Consider the following 16,451-nt stretch of genomic DNA (forward strand, 5'->3'; position numbering starts at 1 on the left):
AGCCCTCGTCCAAACTCTCAATCATGTTTATAACATCTGCGAGACATAAGTGATACTCACAGAGATGCAGATGGCAAAAATGAACCCCTGAGGGACACATTTATTGGTACATGGTGAAGTCAGTCCACAGAGAGAGAGAAAGAGAGAGAAATGACATTTGGTAAACGACCTTATAAAGAGCGACTTACATTGATCTCATTTCATGATGAACTGAGCATTTGAGCGTTAACACCTTGCTCAAGGGCCCAACAGTGGCAGCCTGGCAGTGCTGAGATTTGAACTCACGACCTTCAGTAGAAATCTTTGTGAGGTAGTAGCTTTGCCAATTTGGAGCCCCAGGCTGCGAGTGAAGAATGACATCATGAGTCTGTCAGCAACATCCAATTTTTTCCCCTCACAGTCAAGTATGTTACCTGATTTAAAACTAAAGGGTTTCTTTATACCTCATCACGGCTTAATTCTGATTGATCAGAAGGTGTTGACTCATTTTCTATAAGCGCAGGTCTGAAAATAGTGCCAGCTGCATGTAAATGCATCTATGAATGGATAAACAGTATGATTAATAAATGAGAAATTGTAAATGCTGCCAAATTGCTGGATTATAAGAGGAAGACAAACATTTCAGAGCATGCTGTTACTGGGGTACCAGGGTACAACACACCACCCTGTTGTTGATTATTTACCCATAGACGCATGCCCCCTGAATGTTTTAATACCTACGAAACTGTTTCTCATTGTCTACATTTCTGGCCAAGATAAAGCTTTACCCATCATAGGGTTTGCTCTAGATGTTATCCAGTTTCTTCACACGACAAATGACAAATAATTTTGTACTTAAGATCAAGAGGATGATCATGTTGTGTAGTGCTGCCACCTGTTGATAAGGAGAGCACAGTGACAACTAACAGAAGTAGAAATTGGAGAACGTTTTGATGAGTAGAGCTGCACACATGACTGTAGAGCAAACTAAACAAGTTTTTAAAACACAATATGATCAGCCATCAGCTGACTATTATATAGATATATTATAGTCAGTTGATGGCTGATCATAACGTTATAACCACATTTTACTAAGACAGATATTCAACACCACCATTTTTGTATAGTTTTATTTATTTATTTATTTATTTAATTTATTTATTTATTTACATACAGTGGCCTCCACTAATATTGGCAGACTTGGTAAATATGAGCAAAGAAGGCTGTGAAAAATTGTCTTTACTATTTAATCTTTTGTTAAAAAGTGGGTGGAGGTGCATCACTTAGCGTATTAGAGTACGACTAATAAAGAGTTCAATTGAACTTAGCTAAACAGGTAACATGTCTAAGAAGACCCACTGCTTAAATTATTTGCATAAAATAGACTTTGCTTGAGATGGAAAAAGTTTGAGCTTGATTGTCAGCAATTTCTTTAAAAACATTATTTAAGAACCTGATATAAAAATTTCCCTTTTTTTTTTAACTTCATGTCAGAAGTCACATCTTGGGTATAGAAAAATACATGTATGTAAAAAAAATAAAAAAATAAAATAATAATAATAAAATAAGACAACAAACAACTTTAGATAAAAACATTAGAAAAATGATATGACCCGTTGACGTTCACTCATCGATGAAATCGAAGTGATGCGTCAGAGCTGGAATCTATTCGTTGATCTTCCTAAGCATAAACAAAACACATGACACTTTAACGGCAATGAAACGGAAAAATTATTCCTGAATTCTAAAGTAGATCATGGTTTAAAGTGGCTAAAATATACCACACCAATGTATATATTAGGGTCAGACTACTGAATATTCTAAAATATAAATCTAAATATTCTAATATAGTAATCTGAAGTTGATTGATTAAAGAGGCGCTAAGTTAGGTGAAAATGGAATTTCCATTATTGTTATTTTATCACAAATAAGATGAGATCAGACAAGACACGTTTGGTGGCTGATTTTCTTTTTCCTCATGTTCTGATGTAACTTTAGGAGGCGGCGTCTAGGGGGCGGAGTAACACTAAAGTGCACCTATAAATCTATTTCATGGCATATAAATGACTGCTTTGTTTTGTCGTTAAGGATGTTAAGTGTGTGCTCACAGTTGGTGTTGGTCAGGTCTTCCATGACATCGCTTGCGCAGCTCCACAAGGCTGTGACTAGACGTTCTGCACCATGTGTGCTGGTCGTGAACTCCAGAAGCTTCCTCATCCTCTCCTGATCTTCTCTGCTCGCACTATCGCTGCTTTTTCGTTGGTTAATTGGAGGCGATCAAGGATTTCGACGACATTTTTTAGCCTGTCGATTAACTTAACATTGTTTTTCCTTAGAAACAACAGGTTTTCATCTGTAATTTCAAAAAGGGTTTAAAAAAAAAAAAACAGGTGAAATACAAGATTGTTAGTTTTTGTTTTATTTGGTAGGGATGAAGTGGAGGTACCTTGAATATTGTCGCTTCCAGATTGAGAGTTGTCTATCTTATCTCTCTGTGCTGAAAAACAGAATAAAAAAGGAAATGTGAAATTTCTAGGAAAGACATTGTTGAGAACAGAAAACTCCACTGTTGAGAACAATAACAATTCTAAATCCTTAGAGAATTTACTGAGCCAAATTTAAGGCTAGATGGAATCATACACTGCTAGAGTGTGGAGCTAGGCAGAATCATACACAGCTAGAGGGTGGGGCTAGGCGGAATCATACACAGCTGGAGGGTAGGGCTAGGTGGAATCATACACAGCTAGAGGGTGTGGCTAGGCGGAATCATACACAGCTGGAGGGTGGGGCTAGGCGGAATCATACACAGCTGGAGGGTGGGGCTAGGCGGAATCATACACAGCTAGAGGGTGGGGCTAGGCAGAATCATACACAGCTAGAGGGTGGGGCTAGGCGGAATTGTACACAGCTGGAGGGTGGGGCTAAGTGGAATAATACACAGTTATCATTCTATTTTCTGACATGCTTAAATAGTAGGTGTAATATTTACCACACACTGCAGCATTGTTAGTAACTCCTTGGTTGATCGCGTCACCGTTATTAAATCGATTCATTGGGCCACCTGAAGGCTGGCAAGAATCGCTCCTGGCAGATGTTTGAACCGTGACGTTACCTGTTAATAGAGAAAACAATGTTACAATTTATAACCAACAATAATGTCTGGGCAACTTTTTATATACAACACTGTACTAAAATTAGATACATTTTCTCAAATGACCAATTTTTTGAAAGACTTAAGAACTGATCCACAGGAACCGCAACAACATGCACACTGGGTTGAGTTAGAGCTGGAACAGGCATGTTAGGTAGAGAAATAAATTTGATAAATTATGGGCAATAATACTGTCTGGGTAACTCTTTATTTGAAGGTCATCTTCTTAAGAATGAGGATTTATTTATATATACACACACACACACACACACACACACACACACACACACACTACTACATACTGAGACATAGCACATGTATACACATCATTGTACAAGCCATGTAAATATGTACACATCTAGTGCAGAAAATGTCTGGGTTACACATGTAACCCTGTTCCCTGAGAAGGGAATGAGACGTTGCGTGAGCTTCACATGTTGGGAAGTGCTCTTGCGTGTGACCAATATCTGAAGTCTGTGTGTGTCTATTCATAGGCCTGCTGAGGTCAGGTGACATGGCATTTTGTACGTTGTGTGATTATAAAATGGTGGCTGTAAACCATCCTCAGCCTCTATTATCTGAAGCAAAGACACGATTAATAGGCATGCCCCAGTATAACAAAACCACGCAATGTCTCGTTCCCTTCTCAGGGAACAGGGTTACATTCCTTTTCAAAGGGAACTCAACGTTGCGTGAGCCTGACGGTCACTGCAAGACACTCGAGCCTGGGGTGGAATCCATGTCCAAACTGTAAAATCGAATGGATGTGTGTGGCATAGACCACCCTGCCACAGCACACACATTCTCTAAGGGTACTCCTTTGGATAAAGCCTTCGAGGAGGCGACCGCCCAGATGGGGTGCCTGACAGACCTTCCAGGACCCCAGAAAGGTCCCAGGAAGGTATGCGTGGTCTGCAGATGGGCCTCAGCCGACTGACACCATGCATAAACCTCGATGTTAGATGTTGCCCCACAGAGGCTCCATCAATAGGGGTGTGGCTGGCCGAAATGCCACGTAGACCCTAATTTCAGAAGGAGCCAACTCTGTTGAGAAACATCCCTGTAAGAACTCCAGGACTGTAGCTATCTTGCAGTTTACTGGGTTTAACTGACGTTCCTCACACCACAAAACAAAAAGTCGCCACTTGAGCGCATACAATTTCCTCGTGGATGGTGCTCAAGCATTCAATATGGTCTCTACAACCTCGGTTGAGAGACCAGAATCTATGAGCTGGTGCCCCTCAGGCGCCAGACCCACAGTTTCCATAGTTCCAGCCAAGGGTGATAAATCAACCCTTGGCTTGAGACAGTAGATCCCTGTGAACAGGAATCTCCCAGGGAGTGCCGTTTAACAGGGATATAATGTCCAAGAACCATATTTGAGCTGGCTAGTAAGGTGCTACTAACAGCAGACCAAGACGGTCTTTGCAAACTCTAGCTAGAACTTGTAGGAGCAGTTGCATTGTGGGAGCAGTGACACTGCACTCACTGACAAAAACTTTCCCTCCGCCCAGAGAAGAATTAGTTGTGCCTACCTGAACAGGGGGTGCGAACATAACTCTGGTGCTTGATATGAGACCACCGCTGTATTGTCTGTCACAACTAACACATGGTGACCTCTCAACTGAGGAAGAAAGAATTTGAGTGCTAGGAATATGGCCCGCATTTCTAGGCGATTAATATGTCACTCTAGATGAGGGCAACTCCAGAGACCGTGAGCTGGACGTCTGTCTAAGACCACACCCCAGCCCATGTGGGAGGTGTTCGTCATTACTGTCTTGCGATAAGGAGATGTCCCTAGTGTGTGACCAGAAGCTAGAAACTGGGGACACATTCAAATTCTCAGAGCACGTAGGCATCGCCACATGACGTTGATTACTCTCAGGGGTTTTGTCCTCGGATGAAACCCCGACTTTTCAGCCACCAGTGAAATGGTCTCGTGCAGTAGGCCCAACGGTATGACGATGGCTGCTGGTGCCGTAAGCCCCAACAGTCTCTTGTAGAGCCTGAATGGGATGCCTAGACCCTGCTTTATATTACTCAATGATGACACCCTACGCGTGTTGGAGGTAGATACGCCGTCATCACTGTAGGATCCCATATAACCCCTAGAAAGGTCGTCCTTTGCACTGGAGAAAGCATAATTTTCTGGGGTTCAACCTGAGCCCCAAGCTCTTCATGTGGGCGAAAACATCATATCGATGTTGAATCACCAACTCCATGGATCGTGCTAGAATTAACCAGTCATCCATGTAGTTTAGTACACAGATTCCCTGGAGTCGCAAGGGAGCCAGATCAGAATCCACGCACTTTGTGAAGGTGAGAGGGGACAAGGCTAGACCAAAGGGAAGAACCCGATATTGGTACGCGTTGCCTCCAAACCGAAGAGTACAGTTCAGATGATGCAGATCTAAAATTCACCGCATACTCTCACCTTTTTTTGCGGACCAGAAAATAATGACTGTAAAAACCTCCCTCTCTCAGTGAAAGGGGTACTTGTTCTATGGCCCCTTTGTCCAAGAGGGATCTTACTTCCTGAGCTAACTTTGGGCTCTGCTCTGTGCTGACTCTTGCTCTGAACTGGATCTGGTAACCCTTTTCTATGGTGGACAGAACCCATGGAGACACATTTGTCAGTAGTTTCCACGCTGCCAGATGGTCTTTTAGTGTCGTTAAATTTTCCATATTCCGTTGGAGGGAAAGAATCAGATTTTCATTGCCCTGTGACAGCTGGCTGACCAGAGAAGACTGAAAACTTGGGACAACATTGGCTAAGGGGGCCCTACAGTAACACTGGGGGCTATGTAATGACCCACAAGCGAGACCTGCTGCTGCATAGGCTTTGCCAACCAACGCTGAGGTGGCCTTACAAGGCTTACCCTAAATTCCCTGCTGTCGATGGAGAGAGGTAGCTCGCAAGCGCTTCCTCCAACTTCGGCATAACCAAGTACCCGTACTGTTCATTCTACCAGATCCATACGGGATCCCTTCGGCTGAGAAGAGAGCAAGCAGAGAACGGAGCTGCCTAATTGTGAAGCATTCACAGTGAGCGCAGTCAGCCTCCTCAGATGCTTCCATCGCATGCTCCACTCCCACACACTTCACACAAAAAGTATGTACAGCGCCCCTGTAATAAAACGGGAGCAAGGTGTAGCACACTTCCTGAACTATCTCTTACTCATACTTACAAAGAGGTGAGGGACAGAAAAGATTATATATAGGCATGATTTCACACAGACTTCAGATACGACGGTGCACGAGGGTGCTTCCCAACATTGAGTTCCATTTGAAAGGGAACTCTATTTTCCCCCATTGGTCTCAACAAAGTATCATCAGAAATACACCCATGTGCTAAAGTGATCAACATTCCCTGCAATGCAGATGTTGTCAACAAAACAGTATGTAAATTCATTATTATCTATATGACCGAATCTTTCTGTACATAATTAGTAATTTTTTTTTTTTTTACAAACAGCATTGGAATAAAGTATTGCCTTTATCGCACTTTTGTGAATCACTTAATCGGAACTGACTCATACAAACAGGAAGAATGGTCGGAGGAGATGCAATTGATCGCTGGACTTTAGGAAGAGCCATCACGGACATGCTTTGCGTATTACCTAAAGTAGAAACAAAAACACATGTCAAAACATTCTCTTGTAAAGGGGTATTTAATTGCCAAGTGCTTTTTAATCTGAAGATTCATCGGTAACTGACGATTTCATATCATCTCTGTGTCCTCTATTAAAGCTTTCCAATTAAAATTTTTTTTAATTCATTTAGTTATTTGTACCCCCATTTTGGTCATTTTGCCGATTCCAACCCACTAGCTAGTTTTCCCCTATCACACAACATATAGCAACAGGGAGCTCCCTCAGAATTCTCATAATTTTGTTTAAAGATTTTTTTTTTTTCATTTAGTACTGCCCTTCGAAGCTACATAACATATTTAGATGTTTCTCAAAAGACAAAATAAAAACAATTTACACCGATCATCCTGTTCAAAAGTTTACACCCCCCTGGCTCTTAATGTCTTAATGCCTTCTTGCGCATCAGTGAATGTTTGCATCTTTTGTAATAGTTGTGTCCGAGTCCCTCAGATGTTCTCAATGTGAAAAGATGGATCTCAATATCATATAGCCGCTGTTGGAAAGGACTCAAATATGCAGAAAATGCTGGAAAAGCAGAAACCGGGAGGATTTTTCTGAAGAACAGTGGGCAGTTTAACTGCTCAGGACAAACAAGGGACTCATGAACAACTCTCACAAAATATAAAAACTATTATTATAATTATATTATTATAAATTAAAGTGATAACACGTTACCTGCACTAGGGATGTCATGAGAACCGATACTTCGGTACCAAGTCGGTACCAACATTGTTAAAACGTGATGGTGCTTGTTTTTCGGCAGTAGCATAGGTACCTTTGGTTATGAAGGTACTGAGGTTGCAATTCTTCCGGAACTGAAGGGGGCAGCAAGTACACGTAAGTGTTTTAGTCGGTCCACAAGTAGTGAAGAAGAAGAAGAACAAGAAGATGGTGACGAGTTTAGCTCCACCCCGACTCGTTGAGAGGAAAGGTGGTAAGTGTCAAATATGGAAATACTTCGCATTCGAGGCGGCTGACAAACATATAATTGATGCTCTGAAGCCGGTGCGCAACCCAATGCTATCGTTCATTTCAAACAAAGCGAGGAAACACCTGGAATTTGGCGAAGCACCTGAAAGACTGTCCTATATTATGTTTGTTTGAGGCAGCTGGCATTGTGGGCATGAAACCAGCTAACGTTATGCTCCATGCAATGTTTGCGATAATCGGTTATTTGTTAACGATGCTAACGCATTCCAGTGTTATAAACTAATGAGCACCGTGCATCGCCATTCAGCCCGTGTCCTGTCATCAACATGTAGCCTAATGTCATTAATAATTATTCAAATGTTCATGCTTTTAATCTATATCAGTGAATTGAAACTAATGCTTGTATTCAGAGTATAAGGGGTGTGTGTGTGTGTGTCTGTTTGAAAACTAAAATACCCCTCCCCCCCTTTTTTTTTATCAGTATCAGCCAGAGGAGGATGTCCTCCAGGAGAGAGAGTAATGTTATTTTATTTTTTTAAACCACACCATGGTATAGACTTTGGTATCGAGTATCGTGTACTTTTGATGGTATCGGTACCGACTACTAGATTTTTGGTATCGTGACATCCCTAACCTGCACACAAATAATTATGAAAGTATGATGTATCCTCACATGCTGGAGACTTTCTCTTCTTTTTTGCTAGATTCTGGCCTTCTGCTGCATGAACAAAGAATGTAAGCTTTATATATGACATGCTGACATCAAATTTCTGGGTGAATAAACATACATCAATTAATTACATAAATTAATTAGTTACCAAGGCCTGGATTTCTAAATTTGATTTTGAGATAGTGCCGACATGCTTGTTATTTTTTTTTTCTTTCTTTCTCAAATACCTGGATTAGGATTTTTTCTCTTCTGCGGTCCCACCACTCTTTTCACTGTATAAACAAAAAAATGCAAGTCTTAAAACACACTAATAATAATTATATCTGGACATATTTTACAGCATTCAGCAATGGACATGACTGAAGCTGAGAATCACATCTTTAAGGTTTATCTAAAGAGACTAACAATTGAGCTAAAGGTACCAATAGTGGCACCTTGGTACTGGGGTACTGAGGTACTTAACTGCTGACACCCTGTTGTATCTCATCAGCTAAACCCAACTGCGTGAAGTTACCCCCCCCCCCCCCCCCCCCCCCTACCCCACGCAAAACGTCGGCAAAATAGTCTCAATCGTTTGTGCTGTAAAAAATTTCATTTGTGCTACTTTGGTTCTGGAGATATTAAAAGAATATTTATAGGTCATTCTGGGGTCACTCAGCCCCCCCACACGCTCCAAATTCACCCCAAATAGTCTCGTTTGTTTGTGCTCCGTCTTTGCCGATAAACGCTTCGTTTGTGCTGCTTCCCTTTTAAAAATATTAGACATTAAGTTCTATGTGATTACGTCACCAGCCCCCCACATGCTCCAAACGATTGAGACTATTTGGGATGAATCTGGAGCATGGGGGGGGGGGGGGGGTTGGATGAGGGGGTTGGCTGAGTGACCTCAGAATGACCTATAAATATTCTTTTATCTCCAAATCCGAAGCAGCACAAATGGAGCACGAACGATTGAGACTATTTGGAGTGAACTTGGAGCAGTAACTAACCCAAAACCAGTGAAAAATGGTGGATCGAATATCTGAGGAAAAAAAAGAAAGAATTTCATCCGATTCTGTAAGAGACTTGCTTGTATTTTTGTATTGCTTCTTTTGTATTTATTGTACTACATCAATCAGACAGACAGATAAGACAGCAGATCGATCTAATAAATAAATAAATAAATAAATAAATAAATACACACACACACACACACACACACACACACACACACACACACACACACAAACACACACACACATACATACATATAGTGTAGCGTCAGGTTGACGGCCGGCGCACAGGAAACAAAAATCGCTCCTCCCGTGGTGGTGCTGAAGAGACAGCTCCGCTTCAGCACCACCAATGTTTTGGACGGCCGGAGAGCACATGGTGGCACTTCAACGCACACACACACGCACCCACACCCCCTTTACAGACCGTCCGTCATAAAGATTTTCTCTACGGAAAACACTAAAACGGCCTCCTGTGTGTCTGTGCTCCTCCCACCGCTGACTAAATTCCCTAGTGTGTATATATATATATATTATCTTTAGTAATAAATGTAATATCCTGACCTGCACCAGCTTTTGGTTTGTTGTTTGTTGACTTCATTCCTACAATTCAAGCATTAGAATTAATCATGAAACACTAACAGAAGGTGATGTATAAAAAAAAAAAAACAACCCAGAAAGAAATAGACATATAGCTTCTCCTAGAAGCACAAGCATCAGATGAATAAATATTCGTTCATTATTTGGCAAACTATACAGTGTAAGCCCTGAAAATGTTAATGGTTGAGAAAGATTCCAAAAGAAAAGAGTGTATATAATGAATTAGTAACCGGACTTCTGACCTGCATCAGATCTGGGCTTCTTGTTTGTTAAAATCTTTACTACAAATCAAACGTTGCAATATTCAACATTATACAATAACATGGTATAAATAAATGAATGATTGCATGAAGAGACACTTAATTTTTTTTTTTTTTATGACCATAAGAAAGATAAGTGCAATCATTTTGGGTCTACAAAAAAATGCAAAAAGTCTGTACACCCTGACCAAAAATCACACATTTTGTTGATTTGTGAAGTCAAAAGAAGTAAATACAACAGCTGCAGACTATTTCATTTGTTTTCTGCAATTGTTAATGCATACTTGCTTTATATTTGATGAAAGTAATTCGGACTAAACTGGACTAAAAGGGGCTGAAATGAGCTTTAATAAATATGGAAAAATACTAATTACAGAATGTGAGACAAATACTTGATAGAGATTGCAGATTCATTCATTCATTCATACATTCAGTGGGAGGGATTTATTGAATGTAATAAGAGTTTTCTGACCTGTGTTTGGATTTGCTTTCATTTTGGGAGGTGCAGGCTTGTTTCCTTGAACTTTTCAAACAAAAAAGGAGGAGTAAAACAATCCAAGATTAACAATCAAATATATCAAATGGACAAGATTCATCAATCAATCAGTAGATCATAACTGTTTTGGATACAAATAAAACAAGCAATCAACGACTATAATCTGCTGCAGTTTTTTTATTATAATGTATATAGTACTACATATATACAAATAGAAGCTTTCAGACCTGTAACTTTTTTTCCTTTTTTTGGTCCCTGATTCACTTCTACTGCATGAAAACAGAATCTGAACATTAACAGATGGCAAATATGTCCAATACAAATCACATCTATTAGTTATGTATGCTTGAATTACTAAATTAAATTTCTTCATATACTGAGCCATCAGCGCCAAAAATGCCAATATGGCTCTGGGAAAGTGGGAAACATGTCTGTATTAAAGGGCAACAGAATGAAACGCATAATCAATAATCATAATCAAGATTCAGAAAATTGCAGAAATGGTAGAAATTTTCAGCATTGTTTTTATAACTAGAGGTCAGAATTTAAATACGATCAGATAAAAATTTTTCCTCAGGCAATAAAAAAAAAAAAAAAAAAAAAAAAAAAAAAATATGAACCAAACATAGACATGTATCTTTACTAAGAGTTTTTTGACCTGTAACTGACCTGGCTTAGTCTTTGTTTTCTTTCTCGAAGCTGATTTTGCTCTGACTGTATGAATGAGGAATGCACATATTAAAACAACACTTTAACTATATTTGCGACATCTTTTAACCAGGTCTGGTCCTGATACACAGCACAAACAAATACTGACCTGTATTAGCCTTCGTTTTCTTTTTTGAAGCCACTTTTGGTCTAGCTGTGTGAGTGAAGAATGCAGGCGTTAAAAATGTGCAGCTATTTGGCGGCATCTTTCATCCAGTTCTGAGCTGAAAATCCATTATTAAGAAATACCGACCTGTCTTAGCCTTCGTTTTCTTTTTTGCAGCCATTTTTCCTCCGACTGCGTGAAAGAAGAATGCAAGCAATTAAACAAGCACACATTTAACCAACTTTTTAATTCTAATTCTAACCCTGGGTGATATGACAATATAATAATTAACTTTCCAATTTTGTGATTTAATGTAATATAGAATCCTTCAATAAACACCATTTTTTAAATTATTATTATTATTCTTTTGTTATGATTTTTTTTTTAAAGCAATTTTGGCAGAGAATTAAAATGACAATATAAGATGCAAGATTGCACTGGTGCGTTTTACAGTAATACACTGTTATGAATATATAAGTATATGCAGTATAATGTGCTATTGCTATGGTATCAACAAAAACGACACTATAAACGCTGTAAATAGAAATGATAGTGACTACTTGGCAACTCTGCTGACAGGATGTTACTGTAGAATTTTAAAGGAAATGTTACCCATTGTGTGAACAGAACTATTCAAATTGTAGAAATTCAAAGGTGTAGAAAGCAGTTTGTTTGGTTGTTTTTTTTTTTACACCAAAGATTATAATCTTCTCACCTGTCTTCTTCAGTGGCATAGTTTCAGTTTCTGCAAAGAACAAAATAATAAAGTGTTAAATAAATAGCAAGCACCAGGTTTTCGCCGAAAAACACCATCAAGATTGGCAACTGGATTAATTCGAATACACATCGCGGATTAAAAATACGAAACCATTTATTACCTGAACACTACATTGTTTTTATTTCGATTTTAATTGCTAGTTCAGAACATTTCTCTCATGCCATGAACTCACCACATCATGGACTCCATTTCCCATCACCCACGGCCATGATGGCCTTCAGACTCACCTGAGTCTCTCTCACACACACACACACACACACAACCATAAACTTGGTGGAGTGGCTGGCCGCCTGATGTGCCAGTGAGCACTCATCTCTGTTTTACCTTCTGACTTAACCATTACAGGACAATAATCTCTACCCCTCTCTATCGCTCTCTCCCCCTTTCTCTTTTCTGCCCAGCTACACATGATATTTCTGACATGCCAGTGATCCTCACCCCTTCTGCTCTCCACACTTGCGAGTACAAAGTACAGGCGGTTAAAGATCTGGCTGCGTGCGTACAGTACGCGCGTACTCTGCTGATGGCGAAATCTGCCATCAGCAGAGTGATGGCAGATTTTGCCATCACAGATGGCATCACTCTGCTGATGACGAAATTTGCGTCACGCGTACAGTACGCGCGCACTCTGCTGATGTACGCTGTTCCTAGCGTATGCGTAAAACGTGAAGCTTGAGGCGTCCAGACTTTCCCGTACAGAAACCATGCTGCTCTCACTCTCCCTAACCCTCTCTAGGGTCTGGATGCGCACCTCTAATGCTGCAATCTTCTCCTTCAGAGAGATAAGACAAGCTGAATGTTTGCCATATTGGGTGTTTAACGTACCTCTGTCGAAGATTTTTTGATATTATTCAGACGGATCCGACACGGGTGGACTCCACTTGCTGTCTTTAGTCAAAAAACAAAAACAAAAGCGTTCTTCGAAAAAAAAATGAAACTACAGCAGAAAGGAAAGTGAAACTAAAAGAAATGAAAACGAAATTGTTAACGGATAAAGAAAGGAACGGAATAATTTAAACCTCGACACAAGCCAGAAGCTCCCAGCAAACGATTCGAAAAGAGGAAATATGTCACTGGAACTAATGCGCAAGCCGTTTTCCCATTGGCTAGCGCTCACCATCGGTGTTTTGACATCAGCAAATCAGTTTGGGACAACACATACAACGTGATTAATATTCATGAGCCCAACGCCCTACCAGGTATTAGCATAATAGACACTGGCCTGCTGACAGTATGTTGTCTATCTGAGGGCAGACGTGAGCAAAAAGAGTAGTCCCATCCATCCATCCATCCATCCATCCATTTCTATACCGCTTTATCCTTTTCAGGGTCACGGGGAAACCTGGAGTCTATCCCAGGGAGCATGGTGCACAAGGCGGGGTACACCCTGGACAGGGTGCCAATCCATCGCAGGGCACAATCACATACACACTCACACACCCATTCATACACTACGGACACTTTGGACATGCCAATCAGCCTACCATGCATGTCTTTGGACTGGGGGAGGAAACCGGAGTACCCGGAGGAAACCCCCGCAGCACGGGGAGAACATGCAAACTCCACACACACAGGGCCACGGTGGGAATCGAATCCCCGACCCTGGAGGTGTAACGCGAACGTGCTAACCACTAAGACACCGTGTGACCTAGTACTATTATTATTATACAATTTTAATCATACTATACAGTTTTAGGATTTGGGGGAAAATATTTAGGAAAACTGCATTCTTTAATGTTTCATTAAAAATGTAGCGTAATATGTTAGCTTGTAAATATTACTATATTTCATAAATGTGACTGGTTTTATTGACCATTGGGATTTTGTGATGGTTTTTAATGGACATCATACCTGGCAACCCTGTTTATGGAAAAGCAGTATTTCGTTTTAGAATATATGCAAATAATGATATAGAATGATAATTCTACATATGTTTTCCGTTATATCTACTAATTTTTTTTTTGTGTGTGTGTGGTTTTCACTTAGGGTTACTTAATTATATTAATTATATAATTAATTATATTTACTCAATTTTATGTCATGGTACTAAATGTAGTTATCCAGATCTACTTAAATTTTTTACTTATTTACTCAGTTCCCAAGGTATATTTCAATGATTTCACTGCTTTAAAATATACTCTGTATTTTTTAGTGTAAAAATGTTTCACCAAAAAAATTGAATACATCATAGTTTAAGTTTTTAGGGGAGGCGGGATTCGAATCCCCGGCCCTAGAAGTGCGAGGCGAACGTGCTAACCACTAAAAGTCACTGCACCCCTGTACTTGCAACTGACAGACAATTTTAGTCTGAGTCATCACATGCTGTAAGATGTCACAACTTTTTAGATACAGCTTCATTTTCAAGTCATTCAATGAAAAATCATGAGCGTGAAATTATTCGCTCAATAACCAAGTGTATACTGAGCATACTCAATGTAAAAATAACAAAATTACTAATCTACATTCATAAGTACTGGGTGAAGCATCTTTAATATCAACAATGCTAAACTAATGCTTCCTGTGGTAATTTAATACACTTAGCATACTTAAAAAAATAATAATTTTGCATCTTGTTATCTATTGAGTTGTTGTCATCTATACTATTTATTAAAGTATGGAAAGTAGATACTGCAAAATATGTAAGGGGGAGTGCTGCGATTGGAAAATAAACAATAAGTTGATTATTTACCTATAATACATCACAAAGTGTTTCATTTTTCTTATACCACAGTGATTACCATTTGAAAATGTTAATTAACATTATATATTTTATCCATTTATCGTTACATTTTGGCAGTGAGACAAGTTAGTTCTTCTTATCAGATTTTAGCAGCTATTAACAGTTGTTCCCTCAGCAGCCTCTCGTTTTTTCCCCAATGTCTTCCAGTTAAAAAGAAAACACAGCTTGTCGTTTTACCGAGATACCGTGCAAAATCTTAGTCTGTGGTGGAAATCTTACTGACTGTTACAAAATGCTGACACTGGAGACTCCTTCCATAAATGTTAAATAAACATCTCATTACAGAAATCTTCACCATACCAATGGTAGACTTTTTTTTTTTTTTTTTTGCTAAATTACAGCAGGTTTTTTTTAAATCAGTTTATTACTGAGTTTAGATTATGTGTTGCATCTGCTGTATAAGGCCCTGTGGTGTTGAAGAAGAACAAAACATATATATGTACATTATATATATATATTTTATATATATATATATATATATATATATATATATATATATATATATATATATATATATATATATGCATACATAAACTAAAAGATTATGGGGCGATGGGATGCAAAGTTTGGTGAAGCTCAGTGTTTGCTTTACTAGCCCTTACTTGATATGGAATATTATTTCCAATTTTGGATGGTTTCCAATTAGGCTATTAATGATTCTATTAATACAGATTGTCCGAATCTTTTGATGATATTATGTACTGTAGATGATGAGATATTCAAAGTCCTCACAATTTTACATTGAGGAACATTATTCTCAAATTGTTCCACAATTTGTAGATGCAGTTTTTCGCAGACTGCTGAACCTCTGCCCATCTTTACTTCTGGAAACTGCCTCTCTAAGATACTCTTTTTATACCCAATCATGTAACTGACCTGTTGCCAATTAACCTAATTAGTTGCAAAATGTTCCTCCAGCTGTTTCTTTGCAGTAACACTTACTTTTCCAGCCTTTTGTTGCCCCGTCCCAACTTTTTTGAGATGTGCTACGGCCATCAAATTCAAAATTAAAATGGTACATTTACTCAGATTAAACATTTGATATGTATTCTATGTTCTATTGTGAATAACATATGGGTTTATGAGATTCGCAAATCATTGCATTCTGTTTTTTTATTTACACAGCGTCCCAACTTTTTTGGAAATTGATTTGTAAATATCTGTAAGGTCCAGCGGTGGCATCTTGAAAACATTCTAAAAAGTACTCACTTTTACCTGGATACATTTGAAAGGCCAGTATGCTGATCTGTAATTTGTCTCTAGGGTTTTTAAAAAGAAACATGTAGTTGGTGTTCAGGTTGATTGTTCTACTGGTCTTGCCTTGAAAAACAAGATAGATGATTTTAAACAAGATAGATGACGCTGAGATTTCAGTGGTGGGTGGATTTTGT

The 16,451-nt window shown here is 39.2% G+C and overlaps 1 protein-coding gene across 10 annotated transcripts; it reads right to left on the minus strand.

Moving 5' to 3' along the window:
- Window positions 1–1,093: 1,093 nt before the first annotated feature.
- On the minus strand, window positions 1,094–13,405 carry LOC108266430 (uncharacterized). Of its 10 annotated transcripts, none has more exons than XM_053680765.1 (15): window positions 13,146–13,403; window positions 12,258–12,287; window positions 11,690–11,734; window positions 11,546–11,590; window positions 11,398–11,442; window positions 10,956–10,997; window positions 10,705–10,755; window positions 9,937–9,975; window positions 8,608–8,652; window positions 8,384–8,428; window positions 6,625–6,750; window positions 2,969–3,091; window positions 2,426–2,476; window positions 2,088–2,332; window positions 1,094–1,685 (listed from the first exon to the last, which is right to left on the minus strand). In XM_053680765.1, the coding sequence occupies exons 2-14, from the start codon at window positions 12,274–12,276 to the stop codon at window positions 2,193–2,195; spliced, it is 816 nt and encodes a 271-aa protein (XP_053536740.1). In that variant the 5' UTR covers window positions 12,277–12,287; window positions 13,146–13,403; the 3' UTR covers window positions 1,094–1,685; window positions 2,088–2,192. The 10 variants fall into 10 exon arrangements, with proteins under 10 accessions (XP_053536740.1, XP_047012234.1, XP_017325222.1 ...); XM_047156278.2 differs by having other exon boundaries at window positions 1,094–1,660; window positions 10,956–10,994; window positions 13,146–13,402; XM_017469733.3 differs by having other exon boundaries at window positions 1,094–1,660; window positions 13,146–13,402.
- Between the last annotated feature and the right edge of the window lie 3,046 nt (window positions 13,406–16,451).

This window comes from Ictalurus punctatus, chromosome 6 (genome assembly GCF_001660625.3).
Source record: "Ictalurus punctatus breed USDA103 chromosome 6, Coco_2.0, whole genome shotgun sequence".
Lineage (NCBI taxonomy): Eukaryota > Metazoa > Chordata > Actinopteri > Siluriformes > Ictaluridae > Ictalurus > Ictalurus punctatus.

Excerpts from the sequence above, each read along its gene's own strand:
- LOC108266430 (XM_053680765.1), bottom strand. Across the intron at positions 11,443-11,545 it reads GAAAACGAAGGCTAATACAG|TCAGAGCAAAATCAGCTTCG; the intron begins GTCAGTATTTGT and ends TCATTCATACAG. Across the intron at positions 10,756-10,955 it reads AAAAGGAAAAAAAGTTACAG|TTCAAGGAAACAAGCCTGCA; the intron begins GTCTGAAAGCTT and ends TTGTTTGAAAAG.